The following is a 22,355-nucleotide window of genomic DNA, read 5'->3' on the forward strand; positions in this document are numbered from 1 at the left end:
TTTCTTACTTTGGTTTCTCTTTTAGTTTTTCATTGGATGAATGTGAATCTACATCAGAATGTTGTAATCTGTCATCTTGAGGGGAGAATGATCTGTTTGACTCTATTTCCGAAATATCTATAAAAACAGTAACAAAACAAGAAATGCTTGTATTATCTGCGCATATAATCACCACATTTATTTACAAAAGCTTTCAAATATAAAGTAAGTTGACACTTCAAGACCGTTTCCTTTCCAAGTTGGATTTGTCTAGGATTCAAAAAATGCTGTATGCTTTTTAGTGTTTCTTCCCCCTGGAAAATAGCTCAGGAAGACTTCACACAACTTTTGGTAAACATGGACACACCACACAACACCTATGACCAGAAAATAGCCTGATTAGCTAGCGTTAACAGACGTTTATTTGAGCTCTTCTGGAGATACAGAAACAGAAGACTACATTAACCACCCTTGTTACTGCTTTTCAGTCATGAAACAAAATGGCCCTCAGATTCAAACTGTATCTGTCATCACAGTAAAACCTATGAAGAGTTGTTCTGAGTATGCTGACATCACAGAAGCAAGTATCTTGCATTATTTAATATAATATCCTGCTCCCCCAAACATCCTGAGGCCTTCCCAAAGCAAGATTATGTTGTGAGATACAGCTCATGCACTGTCAGAGATCACTAGTACGGAACAGATCCTGGAAATGGAAACCAGTTGTCCAAGGGATTTAATTTTCTTTTGTCCTGACCATTTTTCCCTCCCATTGAACGCTGTAATGAATGTTAATGCCCTTGGAAGGAGAGACCAGTCCGTTCCATTTGGTTCTGAAACTAAAGCCTTTTATTAAAGCAGCTGATTTGAATGTTATGAGAACAAAGATTGATTTTGCCTGATCACCATTGCTTCTTCTATCTCTGCTCCCACACAAAATGTATGATTACTACAAAATTCTTCTTTCACCTGAAAGGAAGTTGGCTTGATGCTTATTTGGATAGTATTTAGTTGTGTATGCATTCAGTGTTTTTTTATTTTTATTATTTTATTTATTTATTTTTTAAGAATCTCATGTCACTATATCACAGAAAAACACTAGACTCCAATTTATCCCTGTAAAGAGACAAGAACTTTTTATCCCCATTAAACCTCACCATCCATTTCTGAGTCGCTGTCATTCAATGAAGGAATGTTGAGCAGTGTTTGCTTTCTGTCCCTGAGGACAACCAGCTGTAGCTTTCCCCGTGACTTCTCAATCAATTTTCGGGCATCAGATAAAGACATGTTTTCTGTCACTGTACCATTGATCTGCACATAAAAAGGCAACAATAACACTACAAGTAAACAAAAAAGTCCATATTGCACTGAAGTGAACTTGACTATAAGATGACATAATCCAGAGAAGCCATTTTAACAAATAGCTTCTACATAGCTAGCAGTTTAACCAGAATGTACCTTAAGAATGATATCCCCTTCATGAAGGTTGCCGTCTTTTGTTGCTAGGCCAGTACTGGTCATTTCTTTTATGAAGATCTGACTTCCAAGCCGAAGACCATATTCTAGAATCAGGGAAATAACCCGCTGTAGCTTAGATGATGAGCAAGAATGCATTTTTCAAAACAACACTATGTACATGCAGTATTATACCATGAGAAATGTAAATGGGGACCCATTAAACCTACTTAACCTCAAGCTTTTTCCTATTTTAGCACTGTCACCATAGCACAAAAAATCAGCAGCCCAAAAACAATCACACACGGATGACTAGCCTGCACAGTCAACAGCAAAACAATGCCTTTGTTGCAGAGGTGCTCATAAACACACTGGACTAGATTCTCTCCATATCATATTTTCTATGGTGTAGAAAGGCGTGGTAAAGAGTCAGAAAGTGCTAAAAGAAGGCCTGGTTCTTTTACCAGTTGTTTCATGCAGACCCTCTCCTATCTGTAACAACCCAATAACATGTCACAGTTGTTTCAGGCAAAAGGAAAAAAGAAAGATAACATTGGTTTTAAAACAAGCATGCCCTAGAGCATTAAAGGACAGAAACACAGTCACCTACTTGAAAAAAAAAGTCACCATGTTTGAGAGAATCTGCGAAGTATCCATATGAATGGTAGAAATTATTACAGAAATACTGGCTACATGTTGAACTTTTTAATAAAGACATTTTAAATTTTTCCTTATTTGTATACTTATCTGCATTATCTTTGCAATTTTAAACATTCTGTGCACGGGAAGAACAAGAAGGAGGGACAAGCACCCTTGCCATAGTTGATTAAAAAAATAGAGAATAGCTCCTGTGTACAAAGATTACACCAGCAGAAAATTCTTCCAAATCACAACAGGCACATTTTAAAGGTATATAAAAAAAAGAAAAACAGCAGCACCAACACTCAGAAAAAACAGAAAAGGTAGAACAACCTAATCTCAGATATGCTTTGCAGCACAACAGTCTTTCTTTCACAGCACATTATAAGATCACACTTTTGGCCGCCATCTACACACTCCAACACTCAACAAGGAAAGGCTGTTCCAGTTGTTGCTATTTCAGTAACCATTAATTACACTCTGAAGTATTCAGAAACAAACAATCCTTGGAACCACTTCTTCCCTTCAGTATAATTAAATTAAATGCTCTATTAAAAGCAGAGCCTACTCTTCACCCTTTACAATTACCCCTTTTGTAGATGTGCCAAGTGTAATCTGAATCATGATCAGATCCATGTTTCTCACCATATTCAGAAGAATAGGGAGGAGAAAATGGAAAACCAAAGGACACAGAGGCTCGAAAATACTGAAATTATGTGGGTGAGCAGTTTATTGTTCAAAGGTGAAGTCCACAGTTCTGGGGAAAAAAAAGCACCCAAAACCAGTCATGGAAAACTAAAGAACAACTTAAGCAACCAGTGAAAAAGGCCAACATTTACATTCAGTGCCACCCCTGCCCCCAGCAAAATAACACGCTGCATTGAAAGCCAATTCCTCTATTCCCCTCCTGTACCTACCTTCACTGTGTTTGCCTTTTGTTAAGAGAACACTGATCGGTCCATTCTGATCCTGCGGTCCTAGGTACTCATGTTGATGGTGCATTTCCGGCGAAGGACTACGGGAATGAAGCCTGTCTCTGCTTCGGCTCCTCACCTCCCTCGCATATCTAGGATCAGGTTGAGATCCATGACTGTAACTGGGTGGGCTGTAGTCTCCTCTGTAGTCCCGTTCATAGCCACCATCTCTGTCGATGCTCCTTCCCCTGCTCCGATCTCTTCCATAGTCTCGATCCAAGCTTCTGTCAACACTCCTACCACGACTGTGATCACGGCTGTATTCCCTACTATGGTCTCTGCTTTTGTTGCGCCCTCTGTCTTCATCATCTCTATAGCTCTGATCCAGGCTGTTTCCCCAGCTTTGGCTGCGCCCTCCATTGCCACTACGCCAGCTTCTTTCACTATAGCCACTTCGAGCACTTTTGCCATCAAATTCTGCATGGTCATCCATTACATCTAAAGCTCTGTCCTCATAGTCAAGGGAGGGGCTTCTCCTCAAAGCAGCAGCCGGAACTTTCCGTGGTCTTTTCACTACCTGTTCAAGGCAGGATGAAACAAACAAACAAAAAAAAACCTCCAATGGTCAGAATGTGACATTTGACAAATTCTTCACACTTCAAACAGAGATGGGGAAAAACAGAGAACCTGAAAACCCTGAATCACTGCAGGAGTGTACTTATCACACTGGAAACCAGTCTATTTACAGAACAACCAGTAGATGAGATTATTTAGATGTACAGAAGAAATACTTACTAACTAGGAGAATAATAATAGTAGGAGAATTAAAAAAAAAAATAAAAAAACAGATCAGCAACCACGTGATTTTACCTCTGCAACAGACACACTACGGATGTTTTCTCTTTCTCTAGATGACTTCTAAAAATGCGACAGCCCCCTCCAAAAGAGATGTAGATGCATCTCTCAGAGAAAGCCAGTCTGGACAGCAAATTCTTGGACAAGGTCTGTGTATGCTGGACATAATTTTACTCAAATAATTTCATTTTTTTCAACTACCACTCATCATTCAGTAAAATTAAAAATTGAAGACAAATTTTATTCTCAGTTTTTCAACAAGATAACTTTGTGATGCTGTAATTTAACTTCCATTTGCTTCACCTGTATGAAGTATGTCTTTGCTTTAGTTTATTTACTCTGTATGTTCTATTGAGCAAATGCTTTGCTTTATGCATTTATAGTCCATTTCATAGAAGAAAACCAAAATCTTGTTTGGTTACACAGGTACATACCACTGTACAGTGAATATATTTGTATTTTACTTACAATGGTGGCCACTTTTCCACTTTTCCTAAGCTGTTGGACTGCAAAAGAATGTGGAACATTTTCCATTGGGGTCCCATTAACTATGACCACCCGGTCATTTTCTCTGAAAGACGGGAGAGAAGAAAAAATAAAAAATAAAAGTATTTAAGAGAGGCTTTCATGAAAACAGCAAAATGCAATTTTATTTTTTTCTCAGGGATGGGGGTGAAGACAGACCAAAGGATTTCATTCACTTTAGGTAGCATTTTTCACAGCAGCATAAGGATTTCAAGAGAGCTTCAAATTGCTGCACACCATAGTATTCAGACAAATCCCTACAAAGTACCACTGTACCACACAGCACACTCTTCTGAAAGACTGGTATTCAGGCCCCATCTACACTGGAAGAACATGATTGGTCAAAACAAAACCAAACTCCCCGAAAGCAAAATGAAATAAACAGAAAAACAAAAACCTAAAAAACAAACAAAAACACCCAAACAAACACAAAAAACCACCAAACCACACAGACCAAAAGAGATTACAGGTTCATCTATTCCAACCTCCTGCATGTCTAATAGACCATTAAGACAGACTTAGCCACCCCTAAGAGACAAACCCATAATACATGATAAATTACAAAAAAATGTTTCTTCCCAAAAGGATTTCTGCCCCCAAAGTACAGGAAACTAAAAAAAAAAATAAATCCACCACTCCTCATATTAGTTTGTTTTGGTGATAGCTCAGTTACTAACCTTGCAGTTAAAGCATTAGTCCGAACAAACACTGGCTACTGTGCCTTTTTCTGCTAGGTAAGAGAAATGTTTAGTAGCCATTATTTTCTCTTAACTGTAATCAAGTCACATCACAATCTTCTTTTTAAATAAGAAGATTACTTATTTTAAGCCTCTCTCTGTAGGGCATTTTCTCTAACTCCTGATTTTTGTGCGTCTTTTCATAACCTTCCAATTCCTCTTACTGGAAAAGTATTCCAGAACAGCACACTATATTCCAATATCAGTTTAATCTGCACATTATGCAAGTTAAAATAGCTCTCTTCACAGTCTGTGTACCCAAATATAACACTAAATAATGTTACAACACTACATGGAGAGCCCACATGTGGGTTCACTCTACTCTAGCAAGGCTTGCAAGGCTGTAATACCCCACACCTTGAAGGTTGGGCTTACATACCTTAAGTTTGCTGGAGGAACAGCTTAACCTTCAGTTTTCTTTAGAATGTGTTCTGTCTGCATGTCCACAAATTGCTTAGTATTGCCTTGTCATCACCGATTTACTTACGATCACACATAATTTGCGGACATGATTTTATTCCCCAGTCATAGATGATTATGGATCAATATTTATTATTGTGGTGTTGTATAGGAGTCACTGTTTTAGATGAAGGTTTTGCAGGCTTATGTTGAGAACAGTTTGTTACATGCTCTGCAATACATCTCTTATCTAGTCCTTCATTAACTACTCAGTCAGTCTTTTCATTACCACGCCAAATTTATGTTTGGCTAAATGGCCACAACCCACCCACTCTTTTGAGTTACTATTACTGTGGAATTTCATCATTCTTCCAAACTGTCTAGTCCTTATCAAGGTATTCCAGGATGAAAAACTGATCAGCAGAGGACTAGAAATTGTTCATCTCAGCCTACAGATTTCAAAATACTTGTCTGTGATAGATGTTGCCTCACCAATGAATGCACTATCAGAAGGACTACCTATAACCTGCATTTTCATATTTGTTTATTCCAACTATAAAATAAACATTTAGCAAAGGCTTCTGTTTCTCTTCCCTGCCCCATTATCATGCCCAACATGATAAAGGTTGAGACCTGCTGTTGGGCTCTCTATCCAACTTAACGCCATTCTCTTGAAAAGTAATGACTGACCGATATGTTTCCTGGAGGAAGAACAGGAAGAGTGTTTTGAGATGCTAAGTATTTCCACGGTTCATTTAGAAGATATACAATCTTAAGAGAGACAGAGCTGACTACAAAAGCTTTTCAACACCACTGAAATTTATTTGCTTAAAAATAGCAAAGAAACACCCCCATGGCTTTTTTTTTCTTTTTTTTTTTTTTTCCTCCCATTTAAAACAGACATCTAGGTCTTCAAGAAATTATCACATCTCAGTTGGGTTAAATCAGCAGGATGTCAACCAAGCCCGATGAAGGTTTACGTATTCTACAGCCATGACCCTCAAAATACGTCAGACAGAGAAAAAAAGACTTTGCTTACTGAAGTAATCCATCTGCTGGGCCACCTGGGAGAACATCTGAAATGACTATCGAGGTTTCACCATTTTCAAAATGTGGGTTATCTCTGCCACCAGAAACTGCAATCCCAAATCCTCGTTTTGAATCCTTTGAAAACAAACAACAAAATTCAATTCCATCAGAAGGCATTTTGATATAGAGAAAGAAGAGCAGCATGAATGTTCTATGATGGCACTCTACCTAGATAGTATTTGAAATATGATAGTTACATGCTGAGTTGCAGAAATACGCAATACCTCTAGATTTAAAAAATAATGGATTTATGTAGCAAGAAGACATGTTCTTGCGTTCCAAAACCTCAATCTACAGCCTTGTGATGGTTAGTAATTAAGCAAAGTTCTCACTAACTTAGCCTACATTTTGCTACATCATCCCACTGGTTATTCATGCCAAATTTATTGTTAGATATATGACTCTATTGTGTTTGTGATGCTTGGGGAAACCAGAGAAGCATATTCAGTGTCTCGCCTTCATTACAACTGCTATATAGTCTTTAATAACTACTTACTCCTCCGTCAGTATAATCAAGATCATGGCTGACTACAAAAAGCAAGCAGTGAACTTGTGAATGGTCTGTAATTATCCTCTCTCACAATCAAGCATTTTAAATATGTAATTCATGTGCAACCTGCCTTCACAGAAATGTCAGATCTATAAACTCTTATGTTTTGCATTCATAACATTAAGGAAGTACATGTGAAGGAAACATGCCTGTAACACTAGACCTTAAGTGTTAGTACAAGAGAACTGCAGAAAAGGTGTCCACAAAACTGCATCTTTTTAAACACAGATTTAATGTTATTAGCTATTCAATATAGACCTTCTATCACTAAAAACAAAACAAAAACATAAGCACAAATTATGCCACATTTAACACTTAAAAAATGTTTTTAACTTACAGATGAATTAATACTCCAGGTTAAAATAGCACTTTTCCCACAACTCAGCATGTTTATGTCATCACATGCTAGCTTGTGCTCCACTAATTTCAATATTAAGTGGGTATTTATTTGAGAAGGTAAAAAAGCAATGCTTCACACTTGCTGCACCTTAGTTTTACAGGAAGCAGACTGACACTTCAAGCCAAAGCAATATAGAATTAAAAATAATGGTAGAACTCATCGGTAGTTGAGTTGGACTTGACAGAGGAAGTCCAATCGGCTCATACGCGTAAGTGGCAAAGGGTTATCTCTGAAGCAAAGAAGTAGTTTACAGGTTATTCAAGATCTGAAAAGTTTGAAATTACAACAACTAAGATCTCCTTCTGCAGTGTTTTCTCCTGTCTATCTCTGCAAAATGAAAAACAGTTTTTCCTCAAAAACTCAGCACATAAGACAGGTTCTGTAGGCAAGATGACTCTTTTACCTCAGGTCGTGGTCATCAAGGTGATTTCATTGCAGAACGCATAAAAAAATGTTAACAGCACAGGAAAACCTACTCATCGAACCCAGATCATCAAAACAGTTGGGAAGACCACCACTGCTGCTGAAGGACACATCCTGTACTTTGTTATGGTGGCCTAGCCATGACAGAACTCAGAAGCAAGAGATGTACTTTCTTTAACTCAAAAGGACTTAGTATACGTTGAGTATAAATTCATCTTTTCTTAATGTAACTGTTAAGGTAGCATCTGTAGCCCACATATTTTAGAAATTTAGATAACAGTAATTTTCCACTAGATTCTACACTGCTAGATATGAAAGATATGAACAAATCAGAGAAAATGTGTTTAGTGATAATTATAAAGCTTGGACATTAACCACAACTGCTTGATAAAGCCATCTGCTTTGTTTTTAAGGTTATTCAATGATGAATTTGGCTTTGTGGCTGGCATGTGGTATATTAGACTGTCATAACCAACATGAAATAAAAGCAAGTATAGCACTTAAATGGTTAATTTAATTTACTCTTAACATTAAAGAGTCACATTATAGTATGAGTAACTAGCAATTAAGCTTTAAAATAGAAAAGATATCTGATTTGCACAAGACATTAATCATATTCTTGACTCATATATGATAATGACATTTATAGTAAAACATATTTAGACTACTGCAGTAATTGAATATTTGAAAACCAAAAATATAACAGGCGCTCACCTTTTGTAAGGTCACAGTGTACTGTTCCCATATCAGCTCTTCCATGCCTGGGGCCTGTTGCACACAGAAACCAATTAGCAAAACACAAAGCACACAACAATCTAAACTGTGAAATACCCCATTAAAACACAGACATAAATATGATAAAAATAAATATATATATTCTAAGCATTTGGTAGAGTTAGTATGAAGTGCATGTATTTAATGATTATTTACTTAAAAATGGAAAAAAATGTTAATAGACTCAGGTTGGTAGACTGTCTTCAAATTTCACTGGTTTAACAGTTCATTTTCTGGAAACGTTTCATTCAGCGTAAGCAAGTCATTCAGATCACACTAGCATTATATAGTCCTGATTCAAATAACACAAACTCCCTAATGAAGATCTCTCCATACCAGTATACCATTCAGCAGTTGAAACTGGGATCTTCAAAACCAATAAGCCTTCAGATCTGTTCCTTTTAGTACATGTGGATTTAACAAATGCTAAATCCACCCCAAATTACACAATTAGATATTTTAATTCCCCTTCTGAAATTCAGTTTTACAAAAAACAGTTATCACTATATAGCACTGGTATATCCATTTCTATGACACTTCTCAAAAATCCTTTTTTTTCCCCTCCCACGTTTCCAGTTAAAACTGATCCAGAACTGACCAGTTTATCTTACATGATATAACCTGAAATCTTTCCAATATCATAGCTTAAAATACAATACAGAATAATCACCCAGCTGTGATTCATCATATAGTAAGTACATAGCCAGCTTCTGGCCTTTAAACCAGGAGAAAAAAGGAACCACTGTATTTGACACTGAAAACTTTCACAAAGCAAAGCACACTTTTGCAGAAGAAAAATCCAAGCACTGCATGAGTATGTGCATGCATATACTCAAGCCATAGATTTATGTGTTTTTACTGCTGAAAGAAGACATCTTTCTTGATAAGGTAAGAGTTTTGTCAGGAAGCAGAAGTTCAGACAGAAGCTTGCTTTTGACTTAACGGCCTTTATAAAGGCTTTAAAGGGATTACTGGCAACTAAACTCCAAAGAAAAAAAAAACACAAACAAACCAACCAACCAACCAAACAAAAACAGATAAGAGATGTGACACAAGAAGAGTATGCCTGTTTTAACAAATCCCTTATTTTTCAAGAGTAAATGTTTTCTGGCAGTCAGCAACTATTTAACAAGCCATGGAAGCCATTTATCAAATGCAAGGAACACCACAAAGTATTCTCCCAATGGATTTTGAGCACTCCAAAGCAGAACGAAGTTTATGTTTTCCATTGCACGGTCACCACATTAAAAACCAAACATCAGTGTAAGTCCTGCTTGGAGTTCCTGAAGGAAAATGCAAAATATTCAGCATTCTTATCAGCAAGTTCACAACACTGAATGATGTTAAATATGCATCAATACTTTTCGCCCAGAAAATGGACAACACTTTCTAGTTTCTAGGACCCTTCAGGTATAATTAAAAACACATTTCACATGGCTGTTAAGAGAGGACGTCGTATTAAAATTGACACAGGTAAGTATTTCTAAACTTCTACTTGTCTAGAACAGGTAAGAATGCGTGGTGTTTACAACTTATTAAAACATACATGTCCTGGATATGTTAATTACTCTGTTTGCTGAAGCACACGGTGAAATTATTTCCTCTGATATTTCCATGTTAGCAGCTGACATATCTGACCCTTCAGCTTAGCTGACACTGAACTGTCTCACTACATACATTCCCTTACATAGAGGATGTCTATGGTAAAATAAAAATAAGGTAAAAATAAATAAATAAATTCCTCCTTAACTACATGCTTATTCTGAGCCACTGTGATAAATAGAAGTGACTTGGATTGCCTGTTTTGCTTGTAAGAAAATGGATAGTTTGCCTACTAGTGACCCTTGGTTACGCCATTACTGTCCTACTTTTCTATATGGTATTTTTAAGCTTTGCAGAAAAACAGTCTGATCTAAAGAAAGGCCTCAGTGTCATTTAAATTCCAGTTGGCTTCACTGAAGAGAATTTTAGAAATGAAAGGATGAAATGATGGGTAAAATTTAAAGGACAAGCATCTGGGTTCAAATTTTGCAGACGCGGGTTAGATGCAAAATCTTTTCCATCCATCTTACTGTACACAAGCCCAAAACAACTTACAGGTGTGACAAGAACTTCACGTGTATTCAATTTGCTCTGCCTGCGGACCTTACCAACACGTAACAACCCAACACACTGAGACCAGCTCTGCGCAGACAAAACAGGGTGCAACAGGCAACAGCTTGCTGCCCTTAAGGGTGCAGAGCAGCACCCTCACCCTGCTCTTCCAGCAACTCTAACATCAGGTCTTTGATATTCCATCTGCTAAAGGACACTCTGAGAGAAACGACTGCTTATTCAGTACAACAGTGCAGCAAAGGGACTGAGGAAAGCATAGTAAAGATACTGGAAAATGGATTTATAGGTATGAAATGGCTAAGCTGACAGGAATTTCCTCCAAGAACATGATGCCTCCCATCCGTAGTGGCACAAGTAGAACCTTCTACACAATGGAAGAGATTCATTGTGTAGTAAGTCAAAGCATCGTAACCTAATGTACTTAAGTTTATTTTGGTCTGACAAGCAAGTCTTGCGGTATCTGGAAACAAAAACAAGTAAAAGAAAGGAAAGGAAACTACTGCCTCTACGATTAAGAACCTGCAAGATGTTGAGCCGACAGCATCACGCATCTGTACCTTGAAGGAGTTCCTCAGAGTATCATTTATGGTCTTCAAGTACTTCCTTTGCAAATTTGGGGGAGGGGGTGTATTTTTGGCTTGGAGCTGTTAGTAAGCATCAAACAAAAGCCAATTAAATAATTCACTTTGTAATTTGTAAGCAATACATTTTTAGAAACTGCTCCTCGGGAAACTGCCTCCCAGTTGCTGTATGCTATATTAGTGAAGGAAAGTACAGGATGTACTTGCAAGCTGATTTTGTGCAACATAATTACCAAGACAACAGGACCAGCTCTGCCATACTGATAAAGCTATGCAGGCTATGTAACACAGTTCAGAGAACTGAGTGGTCACCTTGGAAGCCCGTAAGGCACAAAACACATCTGTACTCCCTCAAATCTCTAAGCAATAATCTCTTTAACATCATAAAAAGTACTGCTGCTTGCCATTGCCACGATACTAACCCATACTGACAGATTAATGGAGAAGATTGAGAGGGAGGGAGAGACATGTTATAAATCACCAGTTGAGGACTTCATCAAAACCACAATTAAAGTCTCCACCACAGTAACAAAATTCCTGTTATTCCACATCTAATAATGCCTCTCCTCTGAAGGCACCAAGTGGTGGGTTACAAAAACCCCCACACCCTTGCCAATTTCTTCACACTTCATCCGCAGGATAACACAAAGGCATCCTGAGCAGCCTGGATATCCTTCGTAGCATTGCCACTTTGCTGCAAGACTGCGCATCAGAACACTGGCGAGAGAAAGGCAGGCTGAACAGTAAGGATCCCACCTCCAATTACCAACAGTAACTGCTTTGCAAGGTTTCACACAGATAGCAGCTAGCTGCAGCAAACATAAATTACTGCAATTAGCTAGTCTATATTCATTAGTGACTAAAGTCAGTCCACTTCTAATTAGAACACTGTGCTCAGGATTTGCTTAAATCTGCCTAATTCTCCTATACCCAAACGATAGGTACTTTCTACGTGCCCAGAACAGACCGCTTAACCGAATCTCTGGCAGGAAACAATGCAAAGTGCTAAAATCACCCGCGTGCTACGAACAGGCAGCTGTTGCAACTCCCACTGACAGTCGTCAGAGATTTATTTATGCAACTCCTTGCTACTGAGAGATGACCCAAGCCAGCTTCTTTCACAGTGAAAGAAAAACAGCACCAGAAGACCTGCCACTGCAGTCATCTGGCTATGAAAGTGAGTTGGAGGGGGAAGGAGCAAGGCACGGGGTGGGGGGTGGGGGGAGGAGGAAAGACCTGGAGCAAGATGCAACAAAAAGCAACTCACGTGCCCCCTTAAAATCCTCAACTTTTTGACTGCATGTGACCACATTCTCTGCAGAGCTTGAGCCGTCTTCATTGTTGCAGGATATAATCTGTTAGGGGACGCCGTGCATCCCGGTCTTTTCATCTGTTTCTACCACTCAACGCGGTTATGTAATTCTAATACAATAGTGGCCTACATACTCAAACAAATCCTGCTGCCCGTTTCGCACAGAAACACATCAAAAACACAGCAGGGAAATCTGCTCGGAGTTTCACTAACTCTCACTTTCAGAGGCCCCAGAGAAACCCACGAGCATATCCTTACGTTTAAAAATAATAAATGTCATTATTATTTTAAGTGTCAGAAACAGATCAATATGTAGCAAGATATTCTTCTTGTAAGCACATATTGCCCTCCCCCCTCTCCCCCCCAAACCAATCTGAAACTTTAAAGAAACGGGGTACTTGCAATTTCAAGAAAGACGTGTGGAGAAGCACAGTGCAGATTACCCGCAAGTTTATATTCTGACTATAGCAGTTCATAGTAAAAATTACTCAAGTTAATGGAGTGAAGGGTATTTTAAACTGTATTTATCAGCCTCTATCAATTCTTAAGACTTCAACTGCTGAACCTGGAAGTCCTTATGCAGAAATAAGGGTAAATGTGCAAGTAATCCCTTCATCTGGACATGTAAAATTACATTTAAACATTGGCAAGACTGGTGACATGGCTCCAGAAAGCAAAAAGGCACAGAGCAAGCAGTTTAAAATGTGAAACAGACAGGAAGCCATGCCAAGTGCACAACACTTCTCCGTGCAAAAACCCCATCCACAGACCGCATTTTTTCAAGAGCAGAGGAGTTTTAACTGCTGAAGATGGACAACAGTGGAAAATGTGGAGTTTAAGGTTCTTCCATTAAAAGACCAAATTCAACTTCTGGCATTTCAACTGTGACCCCATTGACCTCTTGCACTTCCTGGCACAAGCCAGCAGAACTGGAGTGTGCAGAGCTTTGTGCCTGAGCACTCGGCTACCGAGGGCAAACACTATTCAGGGAAGTGCACTGACACCGGCCTCTGGCTGGGGGCCCCCAGCTCTGGAGCAAGTGTGCTGATGGAATACCGTCCCGGGAGCTTGGTGGAAATAGTTGACATCATCGCTGTATTGCGTTTACGTGGTAAGGCTTAGGCAGCGGGGGGATCCAGGGGTGGCCTTTGTGAGAAGAATCCAGCAGCTGCCCCATGTCAGATAAGGGCCAGTTTCAGCCGGCCCCAAAGGGACCTGCCACTGGCCAGAGCCAGCCAGCAAGTGATGTTGTTTGCGCTTCTGTGAGAGCAGATTTAAGAAAGGGGGAGAAAAAAACCTGCCGTGCAACAGCAGCTGGAAGACAGAAGAGTGAGAAGCAGCCCTGCAGACACCTGCAGACAGTGCAGAAGGAGAGGAAGGAGATGTTCCACGTGCCAGAGCAGTTCCCCTGCGGCCTGTGGAGAGGCCCCTGGTGGAGCAGGCTGTCCCCCTGCAGCCCATGGGTCCCACATGGAGCAGATCTCCACACTACAGCCCGTGGAGGAGCCCCCGGTGGAACAAGTGGAGGTGGTCTGGAGGATTTTTTTTTTTTTTTTTAAATCACTGCCCCAGTAGATCCATGGTACCTACTTCTAATGGTACAACCACCACTGTCTTTTGACTTTACCTGCCTGACTCTTTGCAAAGACTAATGGAAACTATCTAAAGCCTAACTTCACACACAGCACAAGATTACAGTTGTAATTACAAGCCTTTGACATTCATATCCATTTCCCAATTATCTACAAACATTAGAAATTGAAGCTCCTTTTGAAGAAAAGCTGAACTCCAAGCAGTGAACCACACCTTGGTTCTTTGTCTATCCAGAGTCTATCCAGAGTTTATCCAGACAATAAAGCATTTGTGATTCATGTGGGGAGAATAAATTAAAAACTAACCATGATGATCTGTTCTAGAAACCGGGACTGTGAGAAGAGAGGCAGAACTTCGAGAAAACTGCAGAGTAACCTCAGAATGTCACAATGTTCTGGCAATAGAGGCTTTTCCAGTCAATCACATGAGCAGCTGAGTGGAAATATGCCATAGCTGTTTCAAGATGTCAGCAGCATTCCTGGCCCCAAAGGCTGTAGACTGCAGCAAAGGATTGAGAAACTGCCCACATGTTGCCTGCCTGTTTCAAGGCAATTATATGATACAGAACTGGATTACACTAGATTTATGGGCATTCCAAGATTCTGATCCGCTTCTGCTTCTGGAGGACCCCCATGAGACTTCCTCAACAGACAGTGGAGGCTGAGTGAAAAAAAGAAGCAAGCTCTGTACCGGTTTGTGGTATAAAGGTTCACACTTGCTCTCTTTCAGCAGGAATTTTGTAGGCTGTAGCATTCTAGGCTAATTAAAGTTGACTATGAAAAGACAATCAGTTAACACAAATAGCGGATCCAGAAGCTATCAAGCGTTCTGGATTACCACACTGAAAAATGACTGAAGATGAACTGCACCTTCACCAGGCCTTTCATCCTGTTGTAAATAAGGGTACTCAAGCCACTTTGAAGTAAGAAGGCTTCAACTTAAGTGTTTTCATTAAGTATCTGCATATTATACAGATGTATGCGTAGGATCTAGGAGGATGAGAAAAATTATTTATCTGTGGATTTTTATAATAAAGGCAACATCTCACAAAAGAAAAAAAAAAGAAAAAAACACTTAATTGAAATATTTCCTACTTTTTGTGTAGGAATAGTGCAACTCCCAAAAGAGCAACGGATTGTACTTAAAAAATGGGTCTCCAGAACAGTGAACAGTTCAGATTAAGGGAAGAGAAGTGTTAGAAGGTGGTTTGCAAAAGATAACCACTAGGAGTAACACTAAATTGCTCTTCATCAAGGCAGAAAACCTTTTTTTTTTTCCCCCCCTATTGTCATGAAAGAGAAACACACATAAGGGGTAACTCCATGTTAGAAGACACTGTATTCAGGAACATCAGTCCTACTCCCACATTCGAGTAAAATCAAGATGGCTGCTAGTGTCAAGATGGGTATGCATCAGGATGCAACAGCTAAAAAAGAAAAAAAAAAGAAAACGCAAGCCCTGTCACTTACTGTACAAGTAAGTATACCTACAGCTCAGCACTGGAATGACATCTTTTGAAGAAGAAAAACTCTTTCAAGTGGAAAGAAGCACTGTAACAGTCTCATCTTCCCCTTACCAGTTAAAGCCTATACATTCGATATAGCTTTGCTTTTTCCCAGATTACTTGACAAAAACAAATACTTTGCAACAGGACACAGCAAAGGTAACTTGCTTGTAACAAGCAGACTGATCCCATATTATCAGATTTTTATTTACTAGGAACATGAGCCAGCAGTGTACCCAGGTGGCCAAGAAGGCCAACAGCATCCTGGCCTGTATCAGGAATAGTGTAGCCAGCAGGACCGGGGAGGTGATCGTCCCCCTGTACTCTGCTCTGGTGAGGCCGCACCTCAAGTACTGTGTTCAGCTTTGGGCCCCTCAGTACAAGAAGGACATTGAGGCCCTGGAGCGTGTCCAGAGAAAGGCTACGAAGCTGGTGAAGGGCCTGGAGCACAAGTCCTGTGAGGAGCGGCTGAGGGAACTGGGGTTGTTTAGTCTGGAGAAGAGGAGGCTCTGGGGAGCCCTTATTGCTCTCTACAGCTACCTGAAAGAAAGCTGTGGGGAGCTGGGGGCCGGCCTCTTCTCACAGGTAACTAGTGATAGGACTAGAGGGAATGGCCTCAAGTTGCACCAGGGGAAGTTCAGGTTGGAAATGAGGAGACATTTCTTCTCAGAAAGAGCAGTCAGGCATTGGAACGAGTTGCCCAGGGAAGTGGTGGAGTCACCGAATCACCGTCCCTGGGGGTGTTCAAGGAAAGGTTGGACATGGTGCTTGGGGACATGGTTTAGTGGGTGACAGTGGTGGTAGGGGGATGGTTGGACCAGATGATCTTGGAGGTCTTTTGCAACCTTAATGATTCTGTGATTCCGTTGCAGAACTGAAGAGACAAATGGCAACAGTACTGTTCACCACACTACTTGTAACGCTAAGTGACGAACACACATCCCGGTCCCATTTTCAGTGTAGCCCTGCTACTAATTCACACTGCAATGTTCCAGATCTTCTAGTACACAATTACTACTACTTTTTTAAAAGTCAAAGGAGATGAAAAAATTGCATACGTGCACAACATCTCCACTGATCCAGAGCTCTGATAAGTTGTGTGCTTTTTAATTCAAACTGTATCACTTAATCCAGCTCACAGTGTGTGAGTGACATATGAAGCTTAAATGCAATGAAGGATATCACACGATCTGCCCATTATGGCAGTCCCTGCACTGGAACTCTTAGAGTGGTTCACAGTGGTGAAATCAAAATGGTTATCTTCAGCTCAAAGATTTTTTTGCAGAATTTTGCCTGGATACAGTTAAAGCTAGATCAAAATAGAAACACAGGATTTGAGTTCTGCAGGTATTTAATTACTCTTCAATTCCCTATAATAAAGGGGATAACAAATAGCCTGGATGCTACAAAAAAGCCACTACAGAATGTGGTATTAGAAATCCTTTTGCTGGATTACTGAGTAAAGCACATAATCTCCGAATAGTTTTATTGATTTTAATTATGTATTAAAGAAACTCCTAAACAAAACCAGGGAGGTTGTACATATAATTGTCTGTGCAATGCATATGTCAGTCTCATTTAGAAAAAATATTAACTGTTTTTTTGTGAAACTTTTTTTTTAATCTGTCAATGTCAAAAAGATACTGCATAGAAAACTTGTTTCCCTAACATTTAAAGCCTGACACTCACCAATTATCTTGAAGACTCTCAGAAAGCAGACTAACCATTTTGAGGGAAAGAAAGAGGAGTATTAAGAATTTCCAAAAGCACTTTGAGTTCCGGTCACTTTAGAAAAAGCTAATAAAACCCCCACAAATATTTTTGTTCATTTGTTTGCTTGTTTTCTTAAGATGATTTCTTCTACTCAGGCCCACCAAGGTTTTTGTTTCTTTGCCTCTAGAAACGAGCATCTTTGGGAAATTCATAGAAGACAAGCTGGCAAGTTATTTCCTCAAAATGTCGACAATCCATGCACGTTGGGAAAACGCAGAGCACAGATTCAGTGACCGATTCACAATTAATCCAGAGAGCCACTAGGTGGTGCGGTGATGCTGTAACAGAGGCCCACGCAGTCCCCCTTGCTGCACAAAAAGTTAAGCACAGCAGTTGTTTCAAGTTCTCAACTTCAGACTATCACTTTCGCACACAAAATGGCAATTGCTGTGAAGAGCTGGACTCATTATTATACAATATCTTATTTTTCAGAATAGTTTGGCATTTGAGCGATTTTCATAAATACAATCTGTATAAATAAAATAAAAAAAAAATCTTGAGAAGGGCCCAGTATCTTTTTAGGCTAAAATCCTACTTTGAAACTTTTATTTCAGATTAAAAATGACAAGAATCGCTCAGGAGAAGAGCACCTGAAGAGTGGCACAAAGGAATTCCAGCCACTCCAGCCAGCTTCCTCCGGGCCCGACTCAAGATGTCCCAGTGCTAACACCTGTAGCACGGGGAGTAAACAAGGAGTTAGAGATGTGCACGCCTGCGGGGCTATGACCTCATCGACATTACACAGAGGTGGTGGGACGGCTCCTGTGACTGGAGCATTGGAATGGAGGAATACAGGCTCTTTAGGAAGGACAGGCAGGGGAAAAAAAATAAAGGAGCAGCTGGAGTGCGTGGAGCTCTGCCTGGGGATGGGTGAGGAGCTGGGAGAGCTTGTGGGTCAGGATTAAAGGGAGGGCAGGGACAGGTGACATATCTTCTTGGGGGATCTTCTTGCTAGAACACCGTGGAACAAAGCCCTGAAGGGAAATAGGGCCCAACAAAGCCAGTTAATATTCAGGAATTACCTTGAATATTCTGGTGGTCTGTGACAGGGTTACAGAATTGGTGGATAGGGAAAGAGTATCTGATGTCATCTACCTGGACTTGTCCAAAGCATTTGACACTGTCCCCATGATATCTGTGTCTTTAAACTAGAGAGACATGGGTTTGACAGATGGGCCACTCAGTGGGTAAGGAATTGGCTGGATGGTTGCACTTAAAGAGTTGCAGTCAGCAGCTCACTGTCTGAGTGGAGATCAGTAACAAGTGGTCTTCCTTAAGGGTCAGTACTAGAACAGGCGCTATTTAACATCTTTGTCAGTGCCACAGACAGCATGATCGAGTGCACCCTCACCACGTTTGCCAGTGACACCAAGGTGCAGTCAACACTGAAGGGAAGGTATTCCATCCAGAGCAACCTGGACAGGCTTGAGAGGTGGTTCTCTGAACTTCTTAAACTTCTGGAACTCAAGAAGGTCAACAAGGCCAAGTGCAAGGTCCTACTGCTGGGCTGGGGCAATCCCAAGCGCAAATATAGGTTGGGCGGAGAAAGGATTGAGAGCAGCCCTGAGGAGAAGGACATGAGGGTGGTGCTGGATGAGAAGCTCAACGTGAGCCGACAATGCGCACATGCAGCCCAGAAAAACCAACTGTATCCTGGGCTGCATCAACAGCAGTGTGGCCAGCAGGGTGAGGGAAGTGATTCTCCCCCTCTGCTCTGCCCTTGTGAGGCCCCACCTGGAGCACTGCATTCAGCTCTGGGGCCCACAGCACAAGGAGGACATGGACCTGTTAGAACTAGTCCAGAGGAGGGCTACAATGATGATCAAAGGGCTGGAGCACCTCTCCTACAAAGACAGGCTGAGGGAGATGGGGTTGTTCAGCCTGGAGAAGGCTTTGGGGAGACCTTACAGCAGCCTTCCAGTCCCTAAAGGGGGCCTACAGGAAAGCTGGGGAGGGACCCTTTGTCACAGAGTGTAGTGATAGAAGTAATAGTTTGAAAATAAAAGATGGTAGGCTTAGATTAGATATAAAGAAGAAATTATTTACTATGAGGGTGGTGAGGCAGTGGCACAGGTTGCCCGGAGAAGCTGTGGATGCCCCATCCCTGGAAGTGTTCAAGGCCAGGCTGGATGGGGCTTTGGGCAACCTGGTCTGCTGGGAGGTGTCCCTGCCCATGGCAGGGAGTTGGAACCAGGAGATCTTTGGTTTGGGTTGGAAGGGACCTTATTCTATGATTCTAAAAAACTAATACCTTGTTTTAACAGATTTTTTATTTATTTATTTATTTAATCTCAATTTTTAGGAGCACATATTCTATATGATCAGGCAACCATGCTTTTTTTTTAAAAAAAATCAGCTTTGTTAAGTCACTTTCTTCCGCAACTATGTCATGGATTAATCGCACAGATTATATAAAAGAAATAGACACGTCCCCCCAGAACATTTATGTTCTGAAAAGGGAGAAACATTTAGTACTCTAGAGATAAACCATGCATATTGCTTATCAATCCTACCAAGACCCCATGGAAATGAGTAGCAGAAAAATTCTGAACAAGAATTCTAAACCAATACAAAATGACTCATATAAAGTTAGCAACACCACATTTCAGTACTAACAATAAAAAGAATCACTGTCGTGTTTTTGGAGTAAAGCTTTTTATTCTAGCCTACTGTTTGACCTGAATGCAAGTAGTTAAGTACCTTTACACTTGCCTGCTCCTACTTCTCATCAGCAGAATGATGACACCTTAAAGGACTTCAGACACAGTTGTAATTTCTTGTTAAACTGGAAAAGGCAAGCAAAACACACACAGGAACTTTCTAAAGTCCATTCACTTATATTCCACAGTATTTGTTATCTCTGCCAGTAAGAATGAGAGTTAATCATTCCAATTCAGTACCTAGAAGCTACATAGGATTATATGGTGCTTTTTAAAACTATAATGTTTATTGCACAACTATGCTTTTAACAACTGCTCCTTCTGTAACTATTAGAAGAGGACAAATGCAAAAACAGCCACCTGAGCTCTTCTGAGAACACGCTACAAAGAGCAGTCCTTATTTAGCACTGTCATAAGGAAAAAAAGATGCGAAGGGCAAAAAGAGGTATATTCCCAGTAGACTGTAACAAATTCAGAATGTAAACTCATGATCAGTTTACAACCTTGGCATGCTACACCAAGAATATACATGCAAAAGTTCTAAAAAGCCTGGGAGGGGGGTGGAAAGGATAAGCAGAGTAGACTACTTTTCTTACAACTGAATTCTGTTGAGCTTAGATACATACACATGCATCAAAGAACAGTACAGTATCTCATTACAAACTAAACAGAAGTCTATTCAAGAAGAAGAAAAAAAATGATTGTAACCAGAATACAGCTGCAAGATCCACAGGTCATACCTACCAAAAACTTAAAGACTCTCAGAAATACGGCTTAGATCTATTTCAGGAGCAAGTCCCCTCAAGTATCTTTTGCCCAACAACAGTTCTGTCATTACCCTACCGAAATTATGCCTCAATTGTTCTGGTGCTTCCCCCAACAGGAAACAACCAATTGTTCAAAATTTGTGCAGGGAACAGCTTCAATTGAAATACAAAATTGCCATTTTGGAGAAAACATATCCCATTTCCAGGGGGAAAAAAGAAGAGCAAAACTGTATTAAATTATTTTCTTCATTTTTCAGAAAGCAATTTCTGCCTCTTGAGAAATAACACTTTGGAAACTAACATTTTTTCCATCAGTTTTTTTTCCTCTTTTTTTTTTTTTTTTATTTTTTCTGTTCATGTTGTTTCAGAGGAACAACAGAAATTGCTTTCCATTAGTGTTCTGGGACGTGCAGCATCGCTCCAGCAGCGGAGCCCTGGAACGTTCACTTACTCTCCCACAGGCACTGCAGGGGTCCTAAAGGAAAGCACAAGCCTCACCCCTCAGCTCAGTGCGTGCTCAGTCTTGCAATGAAGTGTTTTTCCCCACCACCTCTTTTCAAAATAAATGCTTCAGGACATAAGAAGCTGCAAATAGAGCAATTTCAGTTGAAGATCAAAACTAATCTAGGTAAAAGGCCGCTAGATCAATAGCACTTGAGTTTGCAGCATATAAATTACCTTCACTTTCCAGGGTGTGTGTGTGTTTATGTATATATGTGTATATATAATATACACACACGCACTGTTTCTTTTTCCAAAGTTTTCCTGGACTTTCGCTTGTAATACCGTATGGAATAAGGTACTGTACACATTTTTTTTCTGAATTCTACAAAGAAGGTAACGACAGACAGGTCGCTAAACTTACAGTCCCCCTAATCCAAAATGGCTTTAAAGGTTGTCTGACTTCATCACTTCTACTTACTTTAACTGTAAAACCTAAAGCATTTATTTCCATTCACATTGTTGCTGTACTTTCTGCTCTTTAAGATGCTCATGCAAACAAAGTCCAAGAAACAAAATGCAGTAGCAGTTTGTGCACAATCTAAGTTCAGCAGGACACTTTTTTCTTAGCAACCATAAAAAAACTCTTTGTACTGATGCACCTGTGGGATGGGGAGGTAAAGCTCAATAGGCATAGACAACCAGTTTCATTACACTAGGTAAATTAAATGTCTTTTTATTAGCTTAACTGAAAAATGTAAGTACAGCTGCTATTACCCAAGTGTCCCACTTCAGAATCTGCCATTCTGCGCAGCCAAAGTGTACATTTTACACTTGCATCTTAAAAATTTGAAAGAAACAAAACCCAAA

General features: G+C 40.1%; 1 protein-coding gene across 6 annotated transcripts in view; it reads right to left on the bottom strand.

Annotated features, from left to right (window-relative positions):
* TJP2 (tight junction protein 2) overlaps nt 1-22,355 on the bottom strand; it is a 65,720-nt gene that overhangs the window by 14,916 nt on the left and 28,449 nt on the right. For all 6 annotated transcript variants that reach the window (XM_080574289.1, XM_080574290.1, XM_080574288.1 and 3 more), the window contains 7 exons: nt 8,680-8,733; nt 6,543-6,667; nt 4,311-4,413; nt 2,991-3,564; nt 1,438-1,541; nt 1,137-1,290; nt 9-117 (listed from right to left, as the gene is read on the bottom strand). In XM_080574289.1, coding sequence (XP_080430415.1) covers nt 9-117; nt 1,137-1,290; nt 1,438-1,541; nt 2,991-3,564; nt 4,311-4,413; nt 6,543-6,667; nt 8,680-8,724 — 1,214 coding nt within the window. In that variant the 5' untranslated portion in view covers nt 8,725-8,733. The remainder of the gene's footprint in view (nt 1-8; nt 118-1,136; nt 1,291-1,437; nt 1,542-2,990; nt 3,565-4,310; nt 4,414-6,542; nt 6,668-8,679; nt 8,734-22,355) is intronic.

This window comes from Anser brachyrhynchus (assembly GCF_964034855.1).
Source record: "Anser brachyrhynchus genome assembly, chromosome: Z".
Taxonomy (NCBI): Eukaryota; Metazoa; Chordata; class Aves; order Anseriformes; family Anatidae; genus Anser; species Anser brachyrhynchus.